Source organism: Eutrigla gurnardus (genome assembly GCF_963514095.1).
Source record: "Eutrigla gurnardus genome assembly, chromosome: 17".
Classification (NCBI taxonomy): Eukaryota; Metazoa; Chordata; class Actinopteri; order Perciformes; family Triglidae; genus Eutrigla; species Eutrigla gurnardus.
In genome coordinates this window covers 18,394,716-18,422,703 of record NC_139928.1, presented here as the reverse complement: position 1 = coordinate 18,422,703, position 27,988 = coordinate 18,394,716, and the positions used below count along the sequence as shown (strand labels likewise).

Here is a 27,988-nt window from a genome sequence, read left to right as displayed (position 1 = left end):
TCCGTTGACATCAGTATTTAGCATAGATCATCAACACAGCTCCTACCTCTTCTTCCAACCAGTCGTTATACTGGACGATGCTCGCCATGGCGACATCAGCTCCCTTCATGTAGAAAGTGATGTCTCCGGTCGACTCCTCCTGAATCACAAACGATATTTAGTACATTTCCTACGAAACAAGTGCAGAAATCAGATCACCGTGCAGCAGGTTAGCTTCAGACGACGGAAGCAAAAGACACAAAATGCCACCAACACACATGGTTCTATCTACGCACCCTGACGATGATGCCCATCCTTTTGCTCTCGGAGGTGAAGGGGAAGATCTGCAGGATGTGGAAGGAGAGGATTTGTCCAGAGGGAGTCTTCAGCTGCAGGGAGTTCAGGTCTCGGTTCACCAGGGTCAGGCCGACGCTCTGTGTCCACCGCACCAGCTCCACCTGAGGAAGGCAGGGGGACTGAGTACAAGACGTAATTTAACTCACAACCGTCTCTAGCTCTGTGCAGAGTGGAAGTTACAGTTTGATTGGTGGATGTTATTGGTTGGTAATGTGCTCTAAAAGGGTTAAAAAGGCATTTTTCCCTTCAGCTCGTCTTTAAGGACCCAATGAAACAAAAGCTTCAAAAGCTTATAGGATGGAGGTATAATGCATTTAACGCACAGTATTCTGGCATTTACTTACTTATGTAATACAGAGAAAATAATCATTTTAAATTGTAGAATGATCACTCCACCAAGACAAAACAAAATCCACAAAACATGTTTTACAAGAAAATGACTTTATGTGGAAAAAGAAAATACGAAACAAATGTGGACCATAAAGCTGACCGAATCTAATTTCACTTGCGGTGGAGAGACAAGGCATGAGAGAGTTGCGCTATCCTCCAGAGCTGAGCCGAGCTCTCCTCATTCAGCTCCAGATAAGTGTTTTTCTGTTTCTCTTTTCCTCTTTTTCTCCTCAGCAGGAACTGCGGCCCCCCGAGTGAGCGTTCAGCTGCACACGACTCAATCCTCAATGGGTTCATTTTCAATTTGCTCACTCAAAGGTTGTTATTATACTCTGACCTACAAATTGAAACTTCCTGTTAATACCCCATCATTTCTCCTGCTCCCCCTTTGAGCTCCGTAAAAAGGAGCTGCCTATATTTACTTAACACACATCTGTGTGTCATTATCCTGGCGTGTGTGTGTGTATGTAGACACACACACACACACACACACACACACACACACACACACACACACACACACACACACACACACACACACACACACACACACACACACACACACACACACACACACACACACACACACACACACACACACACACACAGACCTGAGGATCCTACACAGAGCTCTTCAATCTATTTTATCAGCTCTATCGCAACTATTTAAAGCTTTGTCAACTTTGATACCAACTGGACATGAATCGTGTGTTACTGTAATAGAAAGCACTACTTTATCACAATGTAAACCCAACAGCAGCTCAAGATGAAACGGTTAAATTCTCCTCCCGTAATGTCACTGGCGATATAAAATGTGCAGATTCAAGAGCTGAATCCATCTTGGGATAGTTTTAACACAGTTTTACTAGGAATGTTGAAGGAGCAACGCTACGCGTCTCCATTAGAGCCCAACATCTGTGTGTAACATTTCTGCTTTGATTTGGAGTTCAGAGCTCAGCAGTTTAAAGAGATCTCCTCGATACGTATCAACCACTTTGTCTCGCTGTGTCTACTTAGGCTGCGTATTTTAATTTTCATCCCGTTCATCCTTGTGTTTTCTTGCGGTGATCAAGTTCGAACAGATGTACGCCATTAAAAGCAGCAAGACAATAAAAATCATTTGAGGGAGACACGTTCTAACCCTGTTAGCGTTATAAAAAGCTACATGATGATGCTTCATTTTCTATCATTTCGGCTCCGTTAATACACATTATTGTTTGTTTTCTTTTCTTTCTTGAATCTGGACACTCAACCTTCTATGATAAGGTTATAATAATAAACTGTGTAGTCAAAATACACTCAGACCCTTAACAACAAAAATGTCCCAATTGAAAGCCATTAAAACCACCGTCATTAAAGTCGAAGCTTCAATGAAAAAAATGCTTTTAACCCTTTTAGATCACATCAATTATTATTTCAACATGTATCCTCTTCAGTAGTTGAAGTAGAAACTTCAGTGCAGATGTAAAAAGTATTTTCAAGGACAAACAGGAAGCATCAGTGAAAAAACATATTTACTTATTCTTCAGTATACAGTATATTTTTACCTGAGGTTCTACTTTATGTGACCTCATTTGCCTCTGTTCAGTAATTAGTTAATTAGGATGAAAGCACTGTAATTCAATGCTTTTATTTAAAAACATGGCACCAATCATTGGCTGCTAGCCTGCCAACCACTTTTAGAAGTACCTTGAAGAAATGATACTACGTTTGCATATTTAAAATACCCTCTTCTACCCTCACGCTACACACGTCTTACACACTCAGTTACAGCCAATCGGAAATGATAAAGCACCCACTTCCTGGACATGGCGGTCATTAAAGGCGACGATCAAATGCTCGTGTCTGATATTACAAGGGTCAAAGGTTACGGGAGGACAGTGTTGACTGCGTGGCGGAGCAGCAGGTCAGATGACCCCCCCCCCCCCCCCTTTTGTGACCTCGGCGGCCGGCCCACTTCATCTCCTTAACGATGACTCATTACATTAGAGCGGCGGAGCAGAGAGCCAGGGAGCGAGCGTCACTAAACAGAGGAGCGGTGGCCAAGATCTGATGCTGCAGTCGATGAGAGAGAGGAGGCGAGGAGGGAGAGACGGCTGGAAATGAAAAGGATCGGGGAAAGAACAAAGAATAGAGTAGAAGGGGAAGGCAGAGCTCCACCAACAATCACAGACCTCCACCTCTCATCGTCTCCGCGAGAAAATTAAATATTGATCAACCCGAGCGGTGTGAGACAATGGAGAGAGGGGAGATAGAGCAGAGTGGGCAGGGATATATATATATATATATATATAAATATATAAATATATAAATATATACATCAACTCAGGGGGGAGAGGACAGACGGGCAAAATGGAAAACTGAGATTTATCTTTCAACACCTTTTTTTATTTTTATCTTCATTTGATTGCGTGAGTTTTCGACACAGAGTCTCACAAAGGCTTTGGGAAGCCTCACATGTCATGGGTGATAAACATGCCAACAGTCTTGAAATGGGTGTGTATGGGAAGATTAACTGCCCTTCAATACACATTAACAAAAAACCTCTTTAAACAAATAATGACCGTAACTTTCCCCGATCAAAAATCTTTGCCTGGGAAGAAGGTGCTATATATATATATATATATATATATATATATATATATATATATATATATACTGTATATATATAATAGTCTTAGTAGCACCTTCTGCTATAAAAGCTCAAACTATTAGGTTACACGGAGAACGGCCACAGGAGGAAGCCTTTCTGTGCTGCATTCTTCCTTCAGCTGCAGCAGTAAATTCTCAGGAAGCAAATACAGACGATTAAATAGCTTAACCTCTACTAGGGAGTTCATGACCTCTGACCTTCTCGTCATGAAATGACTATCAAGACAAACCAGGGTTATTGAGGATCACCAATAAAACATTAACACGGAGAGAACTGGAGAGAGGGCACACCCTCCTGATAATCTCCCAGGTTTATTCTCGCCAGAACTGCAGACGAAGCGCCTAAAAATCATAGCTGGAATTAATCCAGATGTGAGACACAGTTGTGACAAAGATGTGACCTTCGTTGGTTTGTTGTTTTATGTTTTTTCCTGATCTGAAAAATAGCATTGAAGATATGACAAAAAAAACTATAGGTGAAAAAGAAATACATCTAAATGATCAGCAAAGTCAAAGGACCATCCAAAAATCCCTCAAAAACGTTTAAAATCAGAGCATTTAGCACATAAACAGATGTATAGACAGTAATCTATTTTTCTTGTCATTCAGTTTTCCCATTCAGGAAGTACTGCATCTCATAGTTACCTCATCGGGGCTGGAGGCCTGGTAGGTGCGGTTGTCATCACTGAAGTCCTGGTCGGCTTCGGCGGACTCCGTCTCTCCGTTTGCGATGACGGGCGACTCATAGACGGGCGTGACGTTGTGGCACAAGGCGATGGCCTTCACGGCCTCGTGGATGCGACTGACGACGCTCTTGCGGACTTTGGGGCCCGACATCTGGGTCTTCCTCTGTGGCGTGGAGCCACTGGTGGCGCCGGCGGAGGGCTGAGAAGTCACCTGACATCACAGGGCGAGACGAGGAGTCAAGTAATGATCTGTGACTTCAAAATATTAGGCCATTCCAGTCACAAATAGACAAAAGGGTGCAACATTTTAATCATTCATATGCACAAAATGATTTTATTGCTGGCTCATGGCTCGTTTTCATGGTCTCTACCTTCAAAAGTTATCTACTTAATGAAATAAATGGCCCAATGATTAAATATCATAACCGACATCAGTTGAATTCTGCACCGTTTCAGACCAAGAAGCTGTATTAGAAATGTTTGCATTCATTCCACAACTACGGGATCCCTGCACATGACAACTAGATCTAATCCTGCACTCCCAGCCGATTCACTCCGACACCCCTTTTCAAGCTAAACGACACAGCGAGGATAAGCAGCGCGTCGCCGTCTTTATCGTGTCATATCTGATTTGAGGACCTTTCATGTGTTCCGCTGTTTTGACATCAGCCATCAGTTTAACTGCGGTGACTAGCGGGGCAGGCGGGCGGCCCACTGTGCACGCTCCACTGAAGCGTTTGATTTCGGCTTATTATTAACTTTCAATCCTGCCAGGCAAAGGGGGGGGGGGGAGCACAGTGAGGATGACAACCTTCATCAAGAGTGACTGGAAGATCAATGGAGAGATCATTAGCTTATGAGGTCACACAAGTGTAATGTCTGAGCTGCGTGTGCAGGACGACAGAAGACAGCAGATTTGTGTAAAACAAGATAATCATAATGCTGGATTGTAATATGCTGGAATGTTATATATAACAATACATGTGCTTTCACACCTGTAGTTCGGATCATTTGGTCGTGATATATTATTGCATTTGAGTTCTGCTCCGGTTCCTGAACAGGAAGTTAAACAGAATGACTTGTAACTCGTTAAATTGGACAGTTTTGGCGATACATACAGTATATAAATAAGCATGTATAAATGGGGTTTGTAGTTGCTATTTGGTACGTCTACTATTAATATAACTAATATAATAAAATGTTGATAATTAAATATTCCCTCATGTGGATTAGAACAAAAACAATGAATGGATTAGTTGACTCATTAATCTGCAACCACTGATAACTCGTTTCCATCACTTTTTAAGTAAAAAAGGCACAATATTTGCAGTTTATTTTTTGACAGTAAATTAAACACGCAATCACATTCCTCCGCCAACTAATCATGTTGCACTTTACATTCATGTCTGTCCAAAAATGTCATCCCTTCATCATTTTATCTTATTAGATATTTATGAGAAATTGTCATAATTAGCAAATTCATTCTTGAGCCAAAATTATGTGTTTTGTGAGGTCACAGTGATATTCGACTACCAAATTCTCATCAGATCATCATGAGTCTGGGTGGACGTTTGGGTTACATTTGAAGAAAATCTTGAGATATCAGATTGGCAGGAATAGATGGACAACTCAAACACACAATGCCTCCGGCCGCGGCTGTCACCAGCACAGAGGCAAAACCACACTTGCTATTTCTCACTCATTTCTTCAAGTTTTATAGAGAAAAAAAAAAGAAGAGTACATCCATTTGTCGAGAGACAGCAACATATTAAAAAATCAGCTGGACCAACGCAACGCTGCTCAGCACTGCTTCAGCTGCGCCGCTCTAAAAAGACTAGTCATTTTTCATTAGCTGAGATTACACATAAGGGTGTGGGGCAGATGGTTTCGGTGTCGAGCAGCTGTTTGGAGCTGGCTGAGAACGAACAATATCATTCTGTCAAGACCGCAGCCAGATCTGAGCCACCCAGTAAGGAAAAGACTTGCTTACAGTATTAGAGTCGCTCAGGGACACCGAGTGATGAATGAACAAGATGGGCTCCTTTCCTGGAAAACGGATCCTTCGCTAAATACAAAAAATGATTAAACTGATCTACAGGGAGAGGCATAAATAAGCAGGAGAGACATGAATGAACATATTTCTGTTTCAATGCATCCTGTCCCTGACTGGAGACATATTTTAATATTTTAATTGACAAGTTTTGCTTCTCAGTTGGTGGGTTGTGTCCAGTGTTGTGCCCTTCATCATGCAGAGTTTATACTATTTAAAGGGAATTGATAAGAGAAAGTTGAGTCACTCCAAAATGAGCACCCAAACTCAACACTTCAATTATGTGGATGGTGCTTATGTTTTTGGTTTATGTATTATGAGGAAATGAAAACACAATATTTAAATGTAAATAAGTCGTACCTGTGCATATGACTGGACTATGTGGCTCTGGATCTCATCCATGGTGTCGGTGCCGTAGGACACGGTTCCCAGGTGCAGCCGTTTGAAGACCATTTCGTTCTGCGTCAGAGTTCCTGCAGTTCAGAAGACCAGGTTAGACACAAACCAAGGAATTTTTTAAAGAATTGTGACTAAGATACATACTAAGCCATAGGGCTGGGCGATATGGCCAAAATCTTCTATCTCAAAAGTCCACATCATGGTGAATACATATATTTTCTGAGGAAAATGGTTACTAAGGACATTCTAGTAATGCAGGAGGGAAGAAAACACATTTTTTCATCATGAAGAAACACATTTTTTCTTCTATGAAAATTTAAGGCAAACCTTTATACAACCAGCTAAAAGACTGTCTGTGGCAAAAATACATCAAAGATCTACTTCAAAAAGTTTTCAAAAGCTTCTCAATATCTCTGAAAGCACACAAACCCAGAATGCATTTGTCTCCAATGCATCATGGGACCTGCGGGGCTGGTGTGACTGCCGTCTCATTGACCTAATCTCATTACCAATATGGACTGCATGTCCTCTCTGACTAACAGACAAGACACACCACTGCATACAAAAAGACTGAGTGAATGAAAAACAAACTTTGAAAACGAGGGCAACGGCCTCGTTTAATGGATGTCCGTTGCCAGAATGTGTGCCGATAGAGCATGAAGCTGATTAGAGGGCATCTAACTCCCAGAAACATTAGAGCCACCAGGTTAACCAATTCCATTGGATTGATCGCCCTGTGCTTCTTTCCATGTACTTTAACCATCAACCTGGATGAATAGGCTCTACAGCTAATCTATTCCTACCTAGATCAGCGGGGGAAGACAAAGAAGCATGTTAGGGCCCGGCAGGAGTTTGTCACTCTGGCACACTGACCGGCATTAGTAAAGAGCAGCCATTTGTTATTCGAAAATCAGGCCGTGATTGTGAAATGAAGCTGAGGGAGGTTTAAGCAACACAAACTCAGAAGCTTTGTTGGAAGGTTAGTCCTCAGCTCCTTTCTTTCACTCACAATCAGATTAGATTCAACGATTATTATCAAACTGCAATTAAGTGGCTTAATTCCAATGTGAAATAATGATGTGTTAATATATTAGGTCTTTGATGAGCTCTTAGAGGAGATGTTAGTCTCTAGCTGAAGTACCAAACATCTACTGTGAATGTAATCTTCCGGGTCACACACCTGTCTTGTCCGTCAGCAGATAGACCAGCCGACCCAGTTCTTCTGGGATGGTGCTGGTCCTCACAACAGTCCCAGGGATGTTTTCGTCTTTCATGATCATCCAACCGTAGGCCGACTTCCCCATGTCCAGGTTTACACGCAAACTACACGTGGCACAAACAAAGCTGTAATCTATCGCAGAACTAATACCAATAAAACTGCAACGAAAACTGAATTAAAAAATCTGGTGTGTTCTTACAACAAAACAAAAAAAAAATGCCTTCTGAAAAAGAAACAGATGGGGAGCTCGGTTTTCAAAGCATGGGTGGGAGATTTTTTAATTTATGCAATTATTTTTTTCCATTTAGAGACCAAATGTTCCCGCTTGGAAAAAAAAAACACATCGCTGTTCAGCCATATTTATTTGGCTGCGGTCGCAAAATAAAAAACACAAACAATCTACAAAAATGAAGAGAATCACAGTAAGTACCTGATGGGAATAATGTAGGAGAAAAGCACGACGAAACGGAAAAGGTTGCGGAACCAAGGACCCACAAACCCCTGCAGTGCAATCATGACAACAGACAGGACCACCTGGGCCAGGAACAGGGCCTTGGTGAGGCGGTTCAGCTCGAGGTCCAGTAAGCCAACCTACGGGGACAGGAGGTCAAAGGTCAAAACAGCAGGTTAGAATGGAATTAACGATTAGATTACCGTGTGTGTGTGTGTGGTTCGTCTATTCTACAAGGTTTTCCTTCAATGGGAATCACACAATTCATAAACTAACAATATTAAATCCAGACTGGGGGATTTAGAGCAAACATCTTATTCCTTTTCTGACAACCTCCATAGAGAAGACGCTTTGTAACTTTCCCATCTGCTCCCAAAGCCTTACAATATGCTACACAGAAAGCCAATGAAAGACATTCTTAGCTGCAGGCTTTTATCATGCAAACCATGTGTACGACATAAATAAGTTTATTGGCGGCACTGTTTCGCGGTAAACCACAAGCTGCATTATTGTCATGCTGAAGTATTGTCCTTGAATGCAACAGAAGGTCAAAGGGCCTTAAAAATAGATAAAGTTCCCATATTGAGATGGCTTTCTGAGGAAAAGTAAATAGACAAAAAAAAAAAAAAAAGGGGGGGTCAGAGTTGTCTTTTATTTTTCGAGTGTATCTCCCAGCCAATGGAGCATGTGGGAAAAAGATGTCAAATAAAGAAGTGCCCTTCCCCTTTCTGGCAGCGCTCACAGTGAAGCCCTGTACACAGAGGGCTTTCTTCTGACGCACCACGCTTACAAAAACAGCAGAACATAACATCTCTCCTCCCTCAAATAAAGGAGCTGCTCTGAAAAGGAGGGAAGGGGGCAAGCACGTATAAAAAGCAGCAGAATTCCTCCACTGCCTAAACCCCCACCAAGCCCATTCCCCTGAGGACTGGGAGAGCTGGGAGACCAGTGTGACTGATTTATCAGTTGCTGTTAAACTCCCAGTAGCCGGGTGCGGAGAAGGGAAGGGTAAGAGGAGCGAGCGGGTGGGTGGGTGGGTGTCTCCCCACCCCGCCGCCTCACTACATGGTTCATGGTTGAGCTATTGAGAAAAATAGGGGGTTTGGGTGGATTAAAATGAAGAAAAATTAAGACAGAGAGCACAGTGCATGCCTGAAAAGCAAAGGATCCCCTTCTGCTTGAACAATGGCTAGTCTAAATTTTCCAAGGCTTGCCGGGGATCAGATGAAGTCATTATTCATTCAGTCAAGGGGGGGGGGGGGGGGGGGGAGGACTCAATTACCTCAACCTAAAGATGCTATCAATGAATAAAAAAAAAAAGTGCATATTTTACTCCATTCATCTCCAAGCCATTAAATGTGAAAGGAATGATTCAATCTGCCTGTGTGGCTTGTATTTTAGCATGTGTGTGAAATCTGATGAAGAATCGCAGCCCCGGGACATGAATATTCATCAGGTTAAAAGAAGAAAACAAAGAATATCAGGACTTCAGTCAGAGAGCAGTGCGTTGTTTAGAGCTTGGAGTGAGGAAGCCAGGAAAATAAGCTGGATTTTCTTTTTATAGATATATTTGTTGGAGAGACGTGTGAAGAGAGTATTGGGACGATCCTTATTGAACAGCAGCCTCTTGTCAAATGACATTGTTCTGCCTCTTTACTCAGACAGAGGTCCGTCTAACAACACCGGGACAAAGAGTGAGTCTCCGTCTGACGTTCTGTCAGATTGATCAAGTGCAGGCATTGTCCCGGCCGGTGTCACAACAGATTATATGAGGCCAAAACGTTCTCGCGACTTTAGCCGCACTCTATCGACTTTCTCCCCCCAATCTCCAGTCTCCATATTGGCACTTCTGACATCATCTCCTTGAAATATTGAATTCCTCTCAACTGTCGAGCTTACACAAAACAGTGGCCCCCCCGCTGTTCGACCGGCCACATCAGCGTTCTCAATAAAAGACACTGGTGTCAAAACTGTGCTGCAGTGGGAGACGGGAGACGGTGTGTCACGGGGAGCTTTAGTGCTGCTGACTGCTGTAGGCGATAACTTTGTGTGTAAAAGTCATCGCGTGGCCCAAACAGCCGCCTCCCTCTATCTGGTGCCCCGTGTCAACAATCTTCCAGGTAAAATCTTATATTTAGACTCACATTTTCATTAATCTCCTCGATCTGGGGAACGAAACACTCGATGGGGATTCTGCGGGATTAACTTTCTGCTGAAAATGTCATTTAAATCCTCGGTTAGTTAATTTCCCTTTTGGTTAATTAGCGGCTGGCGCTGACCTTTTGCATTGACAGGTCGAACTTTATCTAGAAAGTCAAGGTTAAAAAACCACCTCGCCATGGTGATTGATTAGTGATTAGAGGCAGGGGGAAAAACAATGGCGTGAGGGGAACTTGGAACAGATGTTACTGTGTGTGAGGCGTTTCACCCTCCGCAGCCTTTTTACAAGACATTTAGGTTTATGCTTTTGTATTTAAGTGTGTTAATGCATTAAAAAATGGGTTTGCCAGGATATAAAACCATGATATGCTTTTAATTATTGTTATATATTGTTTTGTGCAAAACCATGAATTGAGAAAATTAAATAAATGCCAATCTGAAGCCTTATACATTTCCTGCTTATAAACTGTGACAATCTGCTTTTTTTAAGTCTGATCGCACAGAATCAAACAGAATATCTTTAGGATTTGGACTATTAGTCAGATGTCCTCTTCTTTAGAAAAGTGTTGTGTGCTTCATTCGACAGTTTATACACCAAATTTATTACAACCAATCACAAGAATCACACAAGAAAAAAGATGCCCTTTCCTTTAAAACCAAAAACGTTCCCAACAAATCCCAACACAAACGCTAAAAAAAGAAAGTATTCACCTTGTTCTTGGCATATGACGTGTTCAGTACGCTTCTGGTCTCTTTGCCGGTGTAGATCACCACCCCTATCACCGTGCCTGCCAAGGAGGGAGACAAGGAAAGTAATGCTGCTCATTAACTGCCCCCCTACCCCCCACCCACTCCATCTCACACACAAACATACATGCACACACACTCATCTTGGTCAAGTAAGATGAACACGGTGAGAGGAAACCCAATAAGGCTGAGCCCAGGCCGTTTTGTCTCATTGCCACTCAAGCCAACAGACAGGGGTTTAATACGCTTAGACTCTCAGGGCCTTCAGCCACCCTATGGAAGCTCATAAAACCTGATCAATACACTGCCATCTTTATTTGCCAATTCATTACGGTGGCCTTATTACAGAGGATTAATGAGTCATTAATATTAAATGAGCTTAATGGGACAGCAAAGGCAATAATAAACCTAAATACAGCCCCTGAAATCCCCAAACTATAAAAAATGGCAAGAAAGTTAAAAACGGGCAGCAAACAAAACAAGGAAAGTGAAGTGCAGGCAGAGAGGAAGAGGAAAGACTCCAGTGGTTACAGAGCCCCGAGGAGGAAGGTGATGAATTGCTAGATTGTGAAATATTGAGACATGTGACAAATGGTTAATGGCTCAGCATGCGGAGGGGCTTCAATTTCAATATGCGAACGACTAATTCTCTTGTCACAGCTGGACTGGGGCCTGTAGGAGAGGGAACGCATGGCGATGCGGGGTCGGTCCAAGCGCTCGGAATGACACTGTAGAGGCGATGAAGCGTCTGGAGGAGAGGCCTGTGAGGGACCATGACATTCCCAAGCAGAGATGATGTAAGGGGTGTAAGTCAGTGTGTGTGTGTGTGTGTGTGTGTGTGTGTGTGTGTGTGTGTGTGTGTGTGTGTGTGTTCTTATGGTCAAGGTCAGGCCAGAGGGGAACGCAACACCGCAAATCAATGGTGTGGCCATCGCTGCGAGCGTCACAAACTCTCATCTGACAAAAAACGGTTCTGTGGGGAACGGCTAGATTGGAGCGAGGGAGGATTACCTCAACTGTGGGTATTCTCAGAGTTCTCATAGCAGTATCAAATCAAAACGCCTTCGAGGTTTCAATGCTGTGGATTTTTGTGCAAGCAGCATCACTTTAACCGTGACGTACGACGATGATTGGGATCGGCCACTGGCTTTGTTTCCACGTTTTAAGCCATCATGAACGCGCCTCTTGTGGGTAGAGAGGGGTGAAATTTAACAAGGGCCGCTGTCTGGACTTGAACCAGGGTCCCAGCATCCGTACACTTAGTCTTTACTTTTTTGGAGAAGTGGTTGCATGTAATTTAAAATGTTTTTTGTGATATTTTCCAATTTTTTTTTAATTTCTTGCAGGTTTTTTGTTTCTTTTAATGTGTTAATTAAAATTGCACACAAAATCAGGTGGATGGAATCATATGTTTGGATGCAGAGATATAGTATTCCAGTGCACCTCTTCCCTTAAAATACTGTAAGGAGCTCCACAGGGCACACTTCTTCAGTAAAATGAGGTTTTCTAAAAGGACTCTGGAGCTCAAACACTACCACTTTTGTCCACAGGGGCCGCCAAAGTCAACACAAAATTAAAGTTCCTCGTTGTAGCTTTATAGTCCAAGGTTTTCAAACTTCTTCCTGACACAGCTCAGAGACTCTTATTGGGCCGCAGACCACACATAAAACTGGACATAAACACAGTCAGCCAGTCTACAGTGATATCGGAAACCAACACACTATGCAAGACATCATCTGGAAAAATATCTTCTATCTCTTTTCAAGATAAAAACAGACTTGAAATAATAGTTGTCGTTCACTTACCAGATGCAACGACTGTGCTGGCCCAGAGAGTGTTTTCTATACTCAGACTCTCATGAACCTGTGGATCCGCGTCCTCCTACAGGAGAAACAAAAAAGGAAAGACAGAATTAAACAATAAAGGTTACAGGTAATATGTTTAATGTGATGATGATGTTAACTCTTAAAAAAGGTCTCTAATTGAAACACAGAAAATAAACTCAAATGAACTACTGAGTGGCAGAGGACAGATACCTGCTTGAAAGAAATACCTCAACGTTTAATTTAATTTATGTTTGTAATTAGCCAACTCCTAATTAGTATTGTTCAGTATGGCCCTGGAGCAGATAAGAAAAAAAAAAACCCAGACCGTGTAGCCACAACTTCACTTTTCGACAGTAAAAGACATTTGATGCGTATAAACAATACATTATCTTAAAATTTTAAAGAAAATTGAAGCTGAAACTGTTTTTTTTTATTCTGGAGGACACTTACATTATTTGATTTAATTATTATAAATAGAAGAAAAAGTTTTCTACCTTTGGAATAATTCCAGTGAAGAAAACCACAATGACTTATTGCGAGTGGGTTTTAAACCCCGTATCCACGCAAAAGCTGTAAGATCGCACAGTTAAAAGGATTTATTTTGACATTTTATTCTCCGTTTTGGGCAAACACAGCAAACAAAATTTCCCAGAAGAAATAGAAAATTCAGCAGCACAGAACTGAGGAAAACGAGCTCAGTGAAGAGTGCATACAGCATGACCAGAACGGCCGGACTCTTCGGTGTCATTAATTTTCACAAGCACCTGACACAGTTGTGCAGACTGTAGCAATACAGTGGTCCCTTTATCAATACTTTCACTAGATCTGGCGTGGAGATAGAGGCTCCTTTTAAAAACAGTATAGAGTGCACGTAGATGAGATTTCAGTGATAAATAAGCCCCTGGAGAGCCTCTTGTTTCAGCCCCCCCTAGTTTTATCCCCCTCTCTTAAATAAAGAGGAAAGCTGAAAATGGCTGGAGTCAGGAGTGCAGAGGAGTCAAGGCTCCAGTTTCGGCTCAAATTGCCTGCCTGATATGATAATTATGATACCTAAGCAGCCGCATCCTGTCAATCCACTCAAACATGGGAAGAGGTGCATGAAAAATAAATGGCAGGTTGCAGAGTGCTTGACCGCTCTGACATTGGATTCACACTGCGGGTTTCAACAGCCGAGGGTCTCGATGAAGACCACGGAAACAAAGCCACCATATCCGTCTCAAAGGAGAGAGAGAAAAAAAAAAACCTCATAAATAGGTAAGTTCATTTGCTGCGGATCTGTGGGAACCCATTTTTTTCTCCCCCATCCTGCTCTGACTAAAAGCACACGCTTTGCAAAGGAAGGCCGCGGAGGATGAATGAGCGGAGGAAGTGCTCGCTCACTAAGCCTGGTGTGTGGCCAAGAGTGAAGACGGGCTACAAAGCCTTCCTTTGTACTGGAGCTCTCCTCTCTGTGGGGGCTGCACTAATCTGCTATTAATAAAAAAAAAAAAAAAAAAACGAAGAAGAAGAAGAAGAAAAAAAAATCACTGAGCAACAAGCAAGACGGGATGGATGGAGCTGGAGCTGCGAGAACCTGCCTGTGATGTAAGAGGTTTGCCTGCTGGAGGTAACAACGGGCCCGGATGGACACACAAGCTCTCATTGTCGCCGGTTGTCAACACAGTGCAGTGATACACATCTTCCCTGTCAGTCCGGTTTCTATAGAAATACCCTGCATGTGTTTAACAGGTTGTAAAAATGTCAACGAGCTACTGTACCCTTGTGAAGTTCCCCTCGAAACTGTGGATGTCCAGCTGAGGCTTCTGGGCGTAGACATAGGCGCTGATGGAGAAGAGATCCTGAGGCAAGGACACAAGACGGATTAAGTATTAATGTAATTATATAAAACTCTTGACAGTTTGATTCAATCAATTACCACAGTTACAGATTAATTACCACATTTTTCTTTGTCAGGACCAACATTTTGACCGGGTGCTGTGCAGCGCGGCAACTAACCGTTATTTTCACTTACAGTTGGTTGATTCATTTTTGTTGTAGAAAAACGGCGGAAAAACGTCAATCAGCGTTTCCCAAAGCCAAATGTCTTGTTTTGTCCGCAACTCAAAAGATATTCGGTTTCATAGAGGAGTAAAGAAACCGGAATATAATCACATCAAAGAAGCTTGAATTTTGAGATTTAGACGTTCAGTTGCCAAGGAGAAAATTGATACAACTCTTCTAGAAAAAGATGGTGAACCTTCAGTTAAGTTGTTTTTTTTCCCCATAACATATAAATGTAATGCATTTTGCTTTCTGGTGCAAATGGACCTGAAACCTGTTATATTAAAATAATATATGGCAACATATTAGCTATTTATTAAGAGAAGAAACAGAACCTCAAAATATGAGACAATAATAAAGAATCATAAGTCTTCAATCATCCGTTTCTGCCAAAAAGTGAGACTGCAGCCTCTGGCCTGTCAAGCACCCAACGCCAGCCTTTTCTTTGGCCCCCGAGTGGAACAAAATTGATTGTAAATATTAAATTATTCAGGCAGGCAGGCGCTGCAGCGGCCAGGCAGCCCTCAGTCATGCTCAGATAGTGTTCTCCGGGTGAGAACGTGGGCAGAGCGGTTCAAGAGGAGCAGGGAAGATTATTTTACTGAACCCCCCCCCAATGGAGAGTAGTGTTGCTCCGGCATTTCACAGACGGGAGCTCAGAGACTCGGTGGCATCTTGATTCATTCAAGAGATCAGTGAGGCTGCTGAACAAATGGGAATTATTTAGAGATTTAAAGCGGACACAGAGGAGAAATAACCCTCACGTCTGAATGTAATGAGCTCTCTCAAGTTGTTGGTGGTTTTAAAATGTAAAAAGGGTCACTTTTGGTATCTTTCATCCCCATGTTTTTGTGTCCAAGAGATTAATAGGGACAACATTTTTCTAAAAAATGGTCAAGGAATGAGAGGAGGCTACTCTCTCAAGGAGAAGTCTCATCAACGGTGATAAGTTGCCCAATAAGGTTGCCCATTGGTTGAATAGCGGCTAAGTGGAGACAGCTCTTGCTATTAGGGATGCACATTTTTAATTTTTTTTATGACCGAAAACCGACGCTCATTAACCGATTAATAACCGTTAACTGATAAGATTAAAATGCGCTATTGAGTGTCTGTGACCCATTCAAAAGTACCGTGGCAATTTTTTTTTCTTATGGGCTTTATTTTTAAATGTGCAAATACGCGCCTGTGCTCTAATAGCCGCCGGGGTCCGACCTCATTTGGCATAATAAACGCCGGTTCAATTAAACGCCCGGGCGATTAAGTGTTTACCATAGTCTTGCACAGAAAACAAAAGTTTTTTTTTAACAGCACTTCACCGGCTCTCACCTCTTCTGTCAGTCAGCCCCTCCTCTCGCTCTCTCTCGCATGCAGGCGCGCGCACACACACACACAGACACACAAACACAGGCGCGCTAGAGATAAACAAAACTTACATACACATGAATCCACTCGGTGCTGCAACTATAGCCGGAAAAAAAACCTCTCCTTTTTTAACGAAATGTTCAGCCCTCAAAATAAAATAAATGCGCCAGGCAAACCCCAGTCCTCTCTCGCCATAGCGGATTTGTTTTCTTTTTACTGGTTTTTATTAAGAAAAAGCAGCATGTCGACATGCTCTGGGGTCAGCCTGGTGCGCAGTCTGTTTACCGTGAGACCCGCAGCGGAGAATACGCGCTCAGATGGCACCGATGTCCCGGGAATGCAGAGGTAGCGCCGGGCCAGAATGGCCAGCCTCGGGAAGCGCGTCTGTTGGATTTTCCACCACTCAAGAGGATCAGTGCAAATAACCTCATCTCCTTTTCGGTCGAAATTGTCCCACACAGAACTCCTTTTTGCGCGCTTCATTTTTGCTGTTAAGTGGGTTGTGGCGGAAAGCACGTGTTGTCACGTGTTAAAAAAAAAATTAACCGTTAGTATTAATCGGTCCAAGTTCCTGTTATCGGTTAACGGTTAAACGGTTAACCATGTGCATCCCTACTTGCTATCCTCACGTCTCTTGAAACCCAATACGGAGGCCACGGCTCAACTGTCAAATGACTCGCTGAAACTTTAATTCTCTGATCACACTAAGTGGCAACAACAACAAAAAACTAAAACCCTTCAACTCAAGTTAGCGTTGAGGATCGCCTCCAGTTAGAAAGAGAAGCTGCTGTCACATCCAGAGTGTTCCTGCCGTCTGTCATCAGTGATTAGGTTTCCAGCACAGCCAGAAAACTTCATTAGATGAGCAGTGCTTTTAGTGATAACAGAGATCCACTACTTCCTGATACATCCGTACCCCCACTGCTGGTAGTCGCTGTGTGCAGCCGACGGCAACCTTCAGTTTCCAGTCCGTCTCTCCGTCCAGCTGATCCGTTCTGATGAAACATGAACCTGAGAAGAGAGAAATGCTATCAAGTCTGTTGCCAAGCATTAAAAAAAAAGACACAACGCAAGTTACAATGTCAGAATAAAGGCTGCATTCACACGAAAACAGGCATCGCAGCAAAAACAGTCAGTTCATTAGAATGTGGGTAATGTGATCAGGGTACAAAAATGCAGCGGCATGCGGCACGAAGCTGAAACGGAATAAAGTTTTGGGGAAAAACAACGCGACGTTACGCTGCAGTGGCCAATCACGTAACCGCCAATCAATAGGCTGTTCAAATCAAATGGGTCAATCAAATGAGCGCCGCTCAAATGGGCCATTTAAGTGACCGCCGCACAACCCTGTGCTAATCGCCACAGCGCCTGCTTGGGTGTGAATGCAGCCTCCGGGTAGATGCTAAACACGTAGCCTAATAGTAGCACCAGAAGTAGGGAAAAGTCAGTGGACTGACCTTGCAGTGTTAGTTACACAATAATCTATCTATAAGTTTGCACTATAACACTATAAGCTACTGGTCATACCAGACAAAGAAGGACTAAAGCAGAAAAAACGCTACATTTAATTGATGAAAAGTGCATTTTACAGCTTTTGAATTCCACTTTTCATTTTAAAAGTTTAATTTTAAAAGTATTGATATTGAAATATGTATAAAATATGAAGGTTTGTGTTGGTGAAGGGGTTAAATATGCCACATAACCCTCAAATGTCACACAGCGTTGTGAGACATTAACAAAGAATCAAACACATTGAGCTTGTTAAAGAGATGTAGCTGTGATAAACTAGCCGGCAGCAGAGTGCATCACAGCCTGTAGCACAATCCGGAGCATCTGTGGCCGCTGCGGACACCACAAGGTCTGATAAACGCTGAGCAGTTGTGACCTTTATTGATCCGAGGTAATATTACATATGAAACTGATGGACGAGGGCGACTATTTGACAGAGAGGGTAAAGGGCAGCCATAAACCATCCCTGGAGGGTTAACTATGATGGAAAACATTAACACAAGGAGGATGATTCATACTTTCCTTCTGCTGCAACGGCACTTCAGCTCCTCACATAGCATCGTGGAGACGTGTGTGTGTGTGTGTGTGTGTGTGTGTGTGTGTGTGTGTGTGTGTGTGTGTGTGTGTTAGAGGCATAAAGACATCAACAACTGCCTGCCAAGCGTATTGACACATCAAAGATTGATGGAAATGATGTCCTCAGCCCATTTTATGCCGGCGCCCCTTAGAAAAGAGCCAGGATCGGACGCAGCGTATTGATTAATTGGAATTTGCATCATCAGTCACTAAAGAATGTGACATAAATAATATGAATCACGGTCCGCCTTAGAGATGATGCCAAGGGACTGGAAGTGTTGGAGGGGACGATCCTGACACAGTTTGGTAAAATGCCACAGGAAACGGTTAATTCAGCTGTAAGGCATTCTGTCTTTATATATATTTTATTTTTGCGTTACTAGTTCATCTATACCAATGTTTCTCCATTTTAAAGGGGTAGTTTGGGTTTTTTCATCTCCCTTTCTGGTACTCTGGAGTCTGTTTCTCCAAACTGGGGTCCTGCTGACTGCCATCTATTGTGAGTAATACTATTGATAAGTACCTCTCCACTTAAACAGGACCTTTATTAATCCAGGAGTCATCACATCTTTACAGCATGCTCACCATTTTTCTCTGATGTCCTCAGGAATATCATGTCTGCAGGAATCCTTTGGTTCTAAAAAAAGAAAGAAAGAAAAATGACCAAGAGTGCACAAGGCTGTATGTTACTGATCACTGTGGAAAAAGCCCCGTTGAATCTTCCTGAATAATTAAGCAAGGTCACTACCTAGACCAGAGGGTGAAGGAAGGAACACACAGTAATGGAGACTACGTTTCAGGTAGGCCGAGCTGAAACCCAAGCTTAAACAGGTGAAAGGGAGTTTTATAGTGTCAAACAGGAAAGCAAACTGTGATTAACACGGTGCCTTCAAATCCAGTTAAGTTATTCTATCCCCTGCAGTGATCCATAAAATCACAGCGATGCATCACTGATTTGAAACCATAATAAAGAAAGATTATGTTGATAACTTTGGGAAAAATTTAAAAAAATGTGGGAAAGAGGCAAATACTCTTCAAAAAAGGGACAGTTCACTCCAAATTTGATTGATGTAAAACTGTCACTTTCAATGGCGTCGGGAGTCACATGACACTTTAATACCTGTAATGTAGATGGATGTTAAAACCAGAACCTAATTCTTCTTCAGAACCGCTTTGAATTGCTTACTTTCTAACGAATAAATCGATGTATTTACTCAAGATGATTTAGGTGAGTAATATGTGTTGCAGAGAACTGCCCATCCTTATACAATTATAAAGATTTACCTTTTCAACGATGATCAGATCCCCAACTTGTATGTCTGAACTCTTGACTTGAATTTTACCTGAGGACAAAGATGGGCAGAAGGAAGAAGAACGTGAAAGACAGCATCCCAAAGTTACCTCACATTACAACTAGTCTTTCAATTTTTAAGTAGCTATGAACTAAAATGAAGGTATTGATTTCTGCCCCTTGAAAAGGACGCTGAGTCTTAAAACCACAGGCCACTCTCTGCTACTTCTCCCTCACCTTCTAACAGATCGATTACCTCCAGCGTGATAATGTAATACGCCCCCTGTTTTCATCTCTGGACGAAAACAAAGGCACGCGGGGGCCACTCTCAATAATACCGCCTCAATATCCGCCACAACGCTTCTTCTTCTGTGCTTCACAAGCACACGTTTGCATCTATGTACATGCACATGGAGAGGGTGTGGGAGCTACGTCCTCCGCCGTTGTCACGGATACCACACGGGGGGATTTCACCACACATTCTACAAAAGGGACAGATCTTAGATCACGCGAGCTTGAGAAAAAAAAATCAATGCAATTACAGTGAGAAGGATGACTTCTGTTACGTTAAGTGAGGATCCAGTGGAGCGCCGGCTCTTAATTGCGCTGGAGAGCTCGACTATCCGCTGGAATATCCGTTGTCGCCTCTCTCTCTCACTAACCTCGCACCGTCAGCTTGCTGTACAGTTGAGAGTTCATCTCTTTGTCCCGCTGGTAGCGTCGCACTTCGTCCACGGCCTCTCGCACCATCGTGACGGCTAACACGAAACCCTGAGAGACGACCAGACACACACTGTGATCACGTGGAAATCTTCATTACTACCAGAATAAATTAACATATAAAGCTTCATTTAAAAACACAGGAAAAGTTCACGTCTCACTTAATTTATTCTTGATAAATAAATTAGAGTCTAACAGTCTAATTATTGACAATAATAACACGGATAATAACAAATAATAATAATAATAAAACCGGGAAAAGGGGGTGTATATTCTCCAAGTCTAAGGAGGTAAATTTATGAGAGAAACAAACTCATAAATCATAAATTTACAAGAAAAAAACTTCATCCGTGGTGTGATGACGATGATCCAACCTTGAAAAGTGAAGCGATGTGTTTCCTTGACAAAACAACAAAACAACAACACTATTTTTATGAGCATTTTTAACTCATAAATTTATGACTTTTATGATCTCAGAGAATATCAAAGTTGTTTTACTCATAAATTTACAGATGTAATCCTGGAAATTCTGAGTTTGTTTCTCGGAAATATTACCCCCTCTTCCGCCTCTGTATTTTATTTATTATTTATTTGAATCTGCAAAGCCGTAAAGACGACTATAAGGTCTTGAATAAGTAAATATAAAGTTGATTAATGGGTCTTTAAGTTTGCAATTAACAATTTGAATTACAGATTAGTCAGCAGATCATTTTCTTTATTAATAGATTAATACTTAAAGCCAAGAAAGCTTTAAAAATAGTGCAAAAAAAGCACATCATCATTTTAGTCTGAGATCATGATGATGTCTTCTATTGACTCGTTTGCCTGACCACCAATAAAAACTCCAAACATATTAAATTCACCATAATAAATAAAAAAGAAAAGAAAAATCCTCACATTTGTAAAAATAACAGAAATGACTAATCGATCATCAAAATACTTGGCAGTCAACTAATGAATAAATCAACTAATCACAGCTCTAGCCAGCTTTTTTCGCATGTTGATTATCAGAGAAAGCAGTATTTGATTAAAATTGGTGTAAACAGTGAAGTGCATTTACCAGAGGAGCCCAGTACGTGTACAAATATCCGATTTTCAGCGATGGCACGAACTGGGAACAGGACACCACCAGGAAGTAAAGATTGAGGAAGAACTTGAACTGCTGGTAGAGAACCTGAGAGGGGAGCAGAGGGACGGGGATTCAGCGACGGTTTCCAGGGATGGAGGAATAAGATGCATGTTAACTTTACAGTAACCGAATGGAAAACTCAGACACTTTCAGATATCATCCAGGGTACGGATGTCAAGTGGCTTGGCACCTCGGCACAGTAACTGTGCAGAATAAACAGCATAAGATAAAAAGGACTGAAAACCACAATAATGGATTGAGACAGAAAACAGGCCTTCCTTCCTTAAATCCGACACACCAAAGTGCCACCTGTGACTTACCGAGGGCTCTGTGCTAATGGGCCATCCATCAACAGGGATCCCTTCGTACTCCATTCATCTAAGGTCAAATTTTGAATAATGTTTGCAATAATGAGTCTTGCGTCCCCCTCACAGATTATCAGAGACAATGCGATCAATGGACGGTGCTCGACAGTTAATGAACCCCCTGACCTTTAGGGGAAAAATGCACACTGCTAAACTCAATTTGTGTGTATTTAATAATTCAACGCGGAGGGAGGAAAACAGAGCCGCCGCGGTCGCCGTCGATAAGAATATCTGCGCCGCTAACAGACAGTTGACATTTTATGGCCTGGGCCAAAGGCGGTCCTCTTAATCATGGAACCGTTTGGTTTTTAATAAGTAAGTGGGATGGATCGCTAATGTCCCCTACAGTGGAAATCTTTAACTTAAGGACAGAGCAGTCAACAACCAGACCCAGTGAATGCTACTTTGCTTTACATTCTGTTAATCTGAAGAGATCCACATATTTCAACCAGGAGACAGAATTGCCACTCCGGGGGCAATAAAAGTTAACAAGAGTGGGAACATTGACCGCTTGGAACAAAGACCAGAGCATGAAATGTGAACTCGGTTATATAAAAGGAAGGACTGTGACCTTAACACGGGTTAGAGGTCGTGGTTGCTCTCGGACGATGTAACTCACCCCAGGCACGAAGGTGAAGACGTTGTACTTCTGGTTTTTGATGGCGTTTTTCGGGTACTTCTCCTCGCATTTCTCCGGGCAGCCGAGCCAAACCGTCCGGGCCTTCAGCTCCTTCCTTCTCCGACATGTACGAGCCAAGCAGTCACAGCAGCTGAGAGGGCGAGATACCGATACGATCCAGGGTAAGCACTTAACACTGACCACATGTGACTACATATAAAGGGCCGCAGCATTTCTTCATCAATTAAATCTGCCATTTAATTTCTTATCTGGTCAGAAAAAAACTCAAAACCTTGGTGACTTCATTATATTGCCTGTTTTGTAGAATCAGCAGTCCAAAAATGGTGCCAAGCATCATCAAAATATGATTCAAACTCAAACAGAAATGGTACTAAAACATACATATCATCGTGTCAGTGTTAATTAGATCTTTGCACACCATTCTAGTCCGTTGCTTACAGTGCTTTAAAATATATGAGAAGGTCAGTGTCTCTCCAGGAGGGATGTCTCCTGCTAATGCTGTCAGATACTTTAGGAGCTGAAATAGGTGGTAAACCTCAAGAACAACACGTGTCCGACTGTCCGTGCAGAAAAACATAATGTAGGGCAGAATATGATGCACAATTGTCCGTGTTAATCTAACCTCATGTTGACTCTAACATGCAAAGAATACCAACGTTATAATTGTGATATTATCAAAGAAGAGATAAGAGAGAGGTGATGGATTGTAGATTTACTTTTTGAAAAAGTATTTGACTTTCCATCACCCTGCTAATGACATGACAATGACTACATCGGGGCTTATCTAGCATATCTGATATCAAATGCAAACAGAGGTTCAGCGTGGGTGTAAATTACAATGAGAGCAGCTCGATGTGAGCGTGACCTGAACTGGCACCTAGGGGGCAGAGAGGGGAGAGTGTCGGTGTATACCGTCATGCTGATCGACTTGGCTTTTCCACTTTTTAAGCAAGTTGGCAAAACATAAAACTAAATAAATCAACTTTGGTAAAAAAAAGTCTTGTTTGTATTGGCCTGGATGTTCTCTGTTTCCGTGCACTCCGGGTCCAGTTTCATAAGAGCGATTATTTGAGCAAATGAATGCTATTCAAATAATATGCCATTTGAACAGTCAGCGGCTTATTCAGCGTGAATTATTTGTGTTTTATAATCCCACACTAAACACACATAAAATTACTGGAAAGCATCAAACTGGTCAGCTGTGAAAAATCCGATTTGTTCATTAGTGGGGGGATGGGGAGGGGGGGGATCAATATGCAGCTTCAGCTGGAGATGCTCCACTAACGAAACGGCACAGAAAACAGAATATCCTATGAAATTCCTACATGAGTAAATGTTTCGTTACGGGCAGTGAAGTGCGAAACAAACATTAGTTTATAAATGTTACGCGTTATTGTTCCGGCATGAACAAACACTCCTCTCTAAAAGGAGCATCTTTAGAGGGCAAAAGCTGTCAAATTAATCATTAGCTGGATAAACCGCGCCGTTCTGTTTGACCTGAAAATCTTTTTGGGCTGATGGTGCGCATCGAGGAACTCGACCAAAAACATGCCCTTATCCTCTCTTTGCACTTCATGCACAACTACCGGTGCGTTTGAAATCCAAACTGATCATCGCGAGCATACTTACTGACATTATACACTACACGTACATTTACAGAATGACAAAACGGACAACTTTCAGAGCGGGTAAAGGTCCAACGGGAAGAGCAATAACGTGCGATGTGCAGTGCAGCAGAGGAATTTATGATATGAAAGCAGAATGTGCAGTTTTCTTGGAAAATACTCGACCTTGCAACCTTTCTGAGACTGAGTAACCTCAATTTTACAATAAGATGGAACAATATGTTGAGAGATGCCAGAGAAAAGGCTGCAAAATATAAATCTTATACAAGTGGTGCAGTAGTACTAAGAATATTATATACTTTATATTCCGGACACCCAAGGACACCCGGGTGTCATAAATGTGATGTGATAAAAGGTGAAAGCATGCAGAGACGAAAAGCAGAACAGGTGGAGGGTTTAGTTCTCTCCCGCCGTCAAATCATCGAGTTGTTGAGGACTCGATCACAGACATTTTGAGCTGAATTTGGCTGCATTACCCACAAATCGTAGCGTTGTGACATTAAACACAGGGTTGCATTAAAAAAAAGAGGACAGCACATAAACATTGAGGATTTCAGTCATTAATAAAAATATAAAAACTACAATAATGCTAGTGTGCAGACATACCTGCCACAGAGGACTTTCCAGCCTCCGAGGAGGAACCATCCGAGGCCTCTCTGCCTGTGATTGACTCTGGCCCGGGGCAGCGTCTGGTAGTCGCTCTCATCATTCTCAAAGCCTTCTTCAGACATCATCAGAGGCATCTCATCCAGGTTAGAGGGCTCATCTTCTAGAGAGTATCTGTGGAGATCAGAGTACAGTCAGCTATAAAGAGACTGAATGTGCGCTTGTGCCCAGAAAGACACTGTTCCAGCCTTGAACATTTAACATTTCTCCATATTAACTTGAGGTGAATGAAGGTAACACATTCAAACATCTTAAATCGTGATGATTTTCCATTTAAAATGTATCAAACACTGAGTGCTTCCCATGATAAACTCCTTCTTTTAATCCACGTGGATGCTGAATTATACATGATCTACAGACAGCTGTGTGGTCGAACTATATGGCCGACACTTTGTCGTCGGTTGACTGTCAAGGTTTAAGAATGAGTAATGCTCCATATGGCACCAGATTTGCACCATCGAGCTAAAAGCACAGATTAAACGTAGTTGGTGTTGTTGGCCCAGTCCCTCCATTACTAAGTAGAATGTCTCCTGTTCACATTATAAAAGACACAGTGGAAACACTCTTGAGAAGCATGTAATGTCTAATTCATGAGGCCCCTCTAGACAAAACTACATGGGCTCACAATATCGGCCAAGTCACCATAAACTGAAGCTAATTAACACAGCAATAATTTCTACAACACACTGTAAAAGCACGAAAAGCGAAGGTGTAAATGACTTAAAACGAAGCAAACTAAGTACAAGAATATGGATTTAAACAGCTAATTGTACAAAACAGAATATTGAGTACCAACGGGGATATCAGGGTTACGGTTAGTTACTAACATACACTGTATTTAAGAAGTCTCAATTTCAAAACATGTTACAATACTTCCCCAGATATGAAATATTTGACTTATGGTGCAATTTGAATGTGATGAAAGCTTCAGTACAGTCAAAGTTGATCACACTGATCCAGAACAATGACACATTTAGAAACCAAAACATCAATATTCATATCTGATATATTGCAGTAGACAACATGAGAAGAACTTTCTGGACCAAAATGCTTATGCAATAATATCGTACGAGCTACCAGATGATTATCAGCAACCACTTGTTGAATGAAAAACCAGCCCAACATACAGCAAAACAAAATCATGGGCTAACCTTTCTTCTAATCCTATCACTTCTCTTTCTTTTTTAAAGCCCGGTGTGAGAGGCTGAGGCGGTGGTTACTGCAGCTGTTGAGACTTGCTGAATATTCAGCTGATGAGTGTTTTGTGTTTTCTGCACGCAGAATGTGAATTTGAAGAAAGCTAAGGACTTATGATAAAAATAACACCCCCAGCTTTAAAAGTACAAAGACTTCTGTAAGGGCTGATTCACAACAACACAAATGAATCATACTGAACTGAGCAACAGAGGAGTACATTAGAGTAGAGTTTACACTGAAGGGAAATAGCATACTGGCTGTGTGAATATGGTGTTTCTTACAGGTTATTTAAGTGTTTAATTCACACAGGGGTATACAAAACCAAGTGGTTATTTCATATATATGATTAATTTATTCAATAACCAGAAAACCAGCGATATTGTGATGTATATCGTTATCGAGGAATGACAAGACAACTATCAGGATAGAAGATTTTGGCAATATTGTCCAGCCCTATACATGATTCTCACTATTCAAGCCCAGTCAAACCAAATGTTATAACAACCCTAGAAAGCATGCATCGCTTCGTTCTTGAGTTGCCACCTACAACGCTGATCCCTGCAGCTACTATAATAACACTTAATACTTAACAATTACACATGCCGGGTTTGGTTCCAGACCTCTGAGTCTTGGCAAACATTTTTCAGTCTTGTTGTCAGCAATTCAAGCAGTGATATCATTACTGGACTAACTACAGATTATTCTGATTATTAGCTGTAATTAACTGTTATTTCTTTCACTGCTGCCTGAATTAAAGATCAAAATTGGCTGATTTAGGGTGTTGTCTGTGAAAAAACGTCCTTACTAATTCTAAACTCTCACATATATCAGTTATGATAGTATAGGCTTTTTATAGAATGTTTTTGCTGGAGTAACATGTGCAGTTAAGAATGTAACTCACTGAAAGTCATGCAGTGCTGAGTGTATGAATTCTTCCTGGAGGAGGATGGGAGTTTGCTGGGAATCAGAGGATCAGGTGATTTACTTTATGACATATGATTTCACACACACACACACACACACACACACACACACACACACACACACACACACACACACACATTCATAAAACCACACAGTATAATACATGCACAACAGACATTAACACACTCAACAACTCACTGTAACAGCTAAACCAAACAAAGTCCCTGTGACGTTAACAGTGACACCCTGGGAGGGAGGTGGTCTGGTGGACAAATATAATAATAGAGAGCAGCAAGAATATTACGGAAGCAGCTCCATAACTGAATATTAGTCTGCTCTGCACTAACAACAATCAAAAAATAATGGGCGTCACCCAGAGAAACCGACTTCATCCTTATTTCAGGTAGAACTAAAGCTACATGAATGACATTGAGTGGGTTAATGTTGTCACACAAACACAAACGTGTCACATGGCAATCAGAAAGAGAGCGAGCAGAAAGAAGAGAGGCAAATGGCTGAAGATGAGAGGAATACCCTCACTCTGTATTCTCTCAAGTACTGGGCAGGTATGAAGCGGGAGAAAGTTTCCACAACAACCGGAAAAAATAAAAAACACAGGAACGGCTGATTAAAGGGATAACATGAATTGAAAACTTAAAAAGCGGTTTTCACCACCTTTTCATTACCGTTTTGTATTTTGTGTTTTGTTTACACGCTGTCAAGACTTGCCAACAAGGGCCACACTAAATGTTTCTTGCTATCCAACTCCCACATCTGATTACATAATAACTCAACTCTCAATCCAGTGGAAATGTATGCTGGGGTTTGCTGGCTCTCCCGTACAACACAAGCCAACAATTGTTTCCCACGTCGGTGGAAAAGCTTTTATTTGTGAGGCTTACCACTGCTCTGTAGCTGACCCAGCAGTCTGCAGTCAGGACCGCCACAGTGACGTCACACAAGTCCCCTCCAGGGCCCAATGACCCGTCACATGGATCTTATATTACATTACTGAGGGCCAGAGAGGT

At 42.0% G+C, this 27,988-nt stretch overlaps 1 protein-coding gene across 3 annotated transcripts in view; it reads right to left on the bottom strand.

Annotated features, from left to right (window-relative positions):
* atp9b (ATPase phospholipid transporting 9B) overlaps positions 1-27,988 on the bottom strand; it is a 37,616-nt gene that overhangs the window by 8,878 nt on the left and 750 nt on the right. For 2 of the 3 annotated variants that reach the window (XM_084032498.1, XM_084032499.1), the window contains exons 2-17: positions 24,780-24,953; positions 22,528-22,678; positions 21,475-21,588; positions 20,357-20,465; positions 19,688-19,746; positions 18,989-19,040; positions 17,235-17,329; positions 14,674-14,754; positions 12,896-12,971; positions 11,055-11,131; positions 8,163-8,323; positions 7,694-7,836; positions 6,475-6,587; positions 4,024-4,275; positions 276-437; positions 47-139 (exon numbers count right to left, since the gene is read on the bottom strand). In XM_084032498.1, the coding sequence (XP_083888624.1) occupies positions 47-139; positions 276-437; positions 4,024-4,275; positions 6,475-6,587; positions 7,694-7,836; positions 8,163-8,323; positions 11,055-11,131; positions 12,896-12,971; positions 14,674-14,754; positions 17,235-17,329; positions 18,989-19,040; positions 19,688-19,746; positions 20,357-20,465; positions 21,475-21,588; positions 22,528-22,678; positions 24,780-24,953 (1,912 nt within the window). Of the gene's footprint in view, positions 1-46; positions 140-275; positions 438-4,023; positions 4,276-6,474; positions 6,588-7,693; positions 7,837-8,162; positions 8,324-11,054; positions 11,132-12,895; positions 12,972-14,673; positions 14,755-17,234; positions 17,330-18,988; positions 19,041-19,687; positions 19,747-20,356; positions 20,466-21,474; positions 21,589-22,527; positions 22,679-24,779; positions 24,954-26,937; positions 26,994-27,988 lie in introns of all 3 variants that reach the window. The other variant, XM_084032500.1, reaches the window with a different exon arrangement.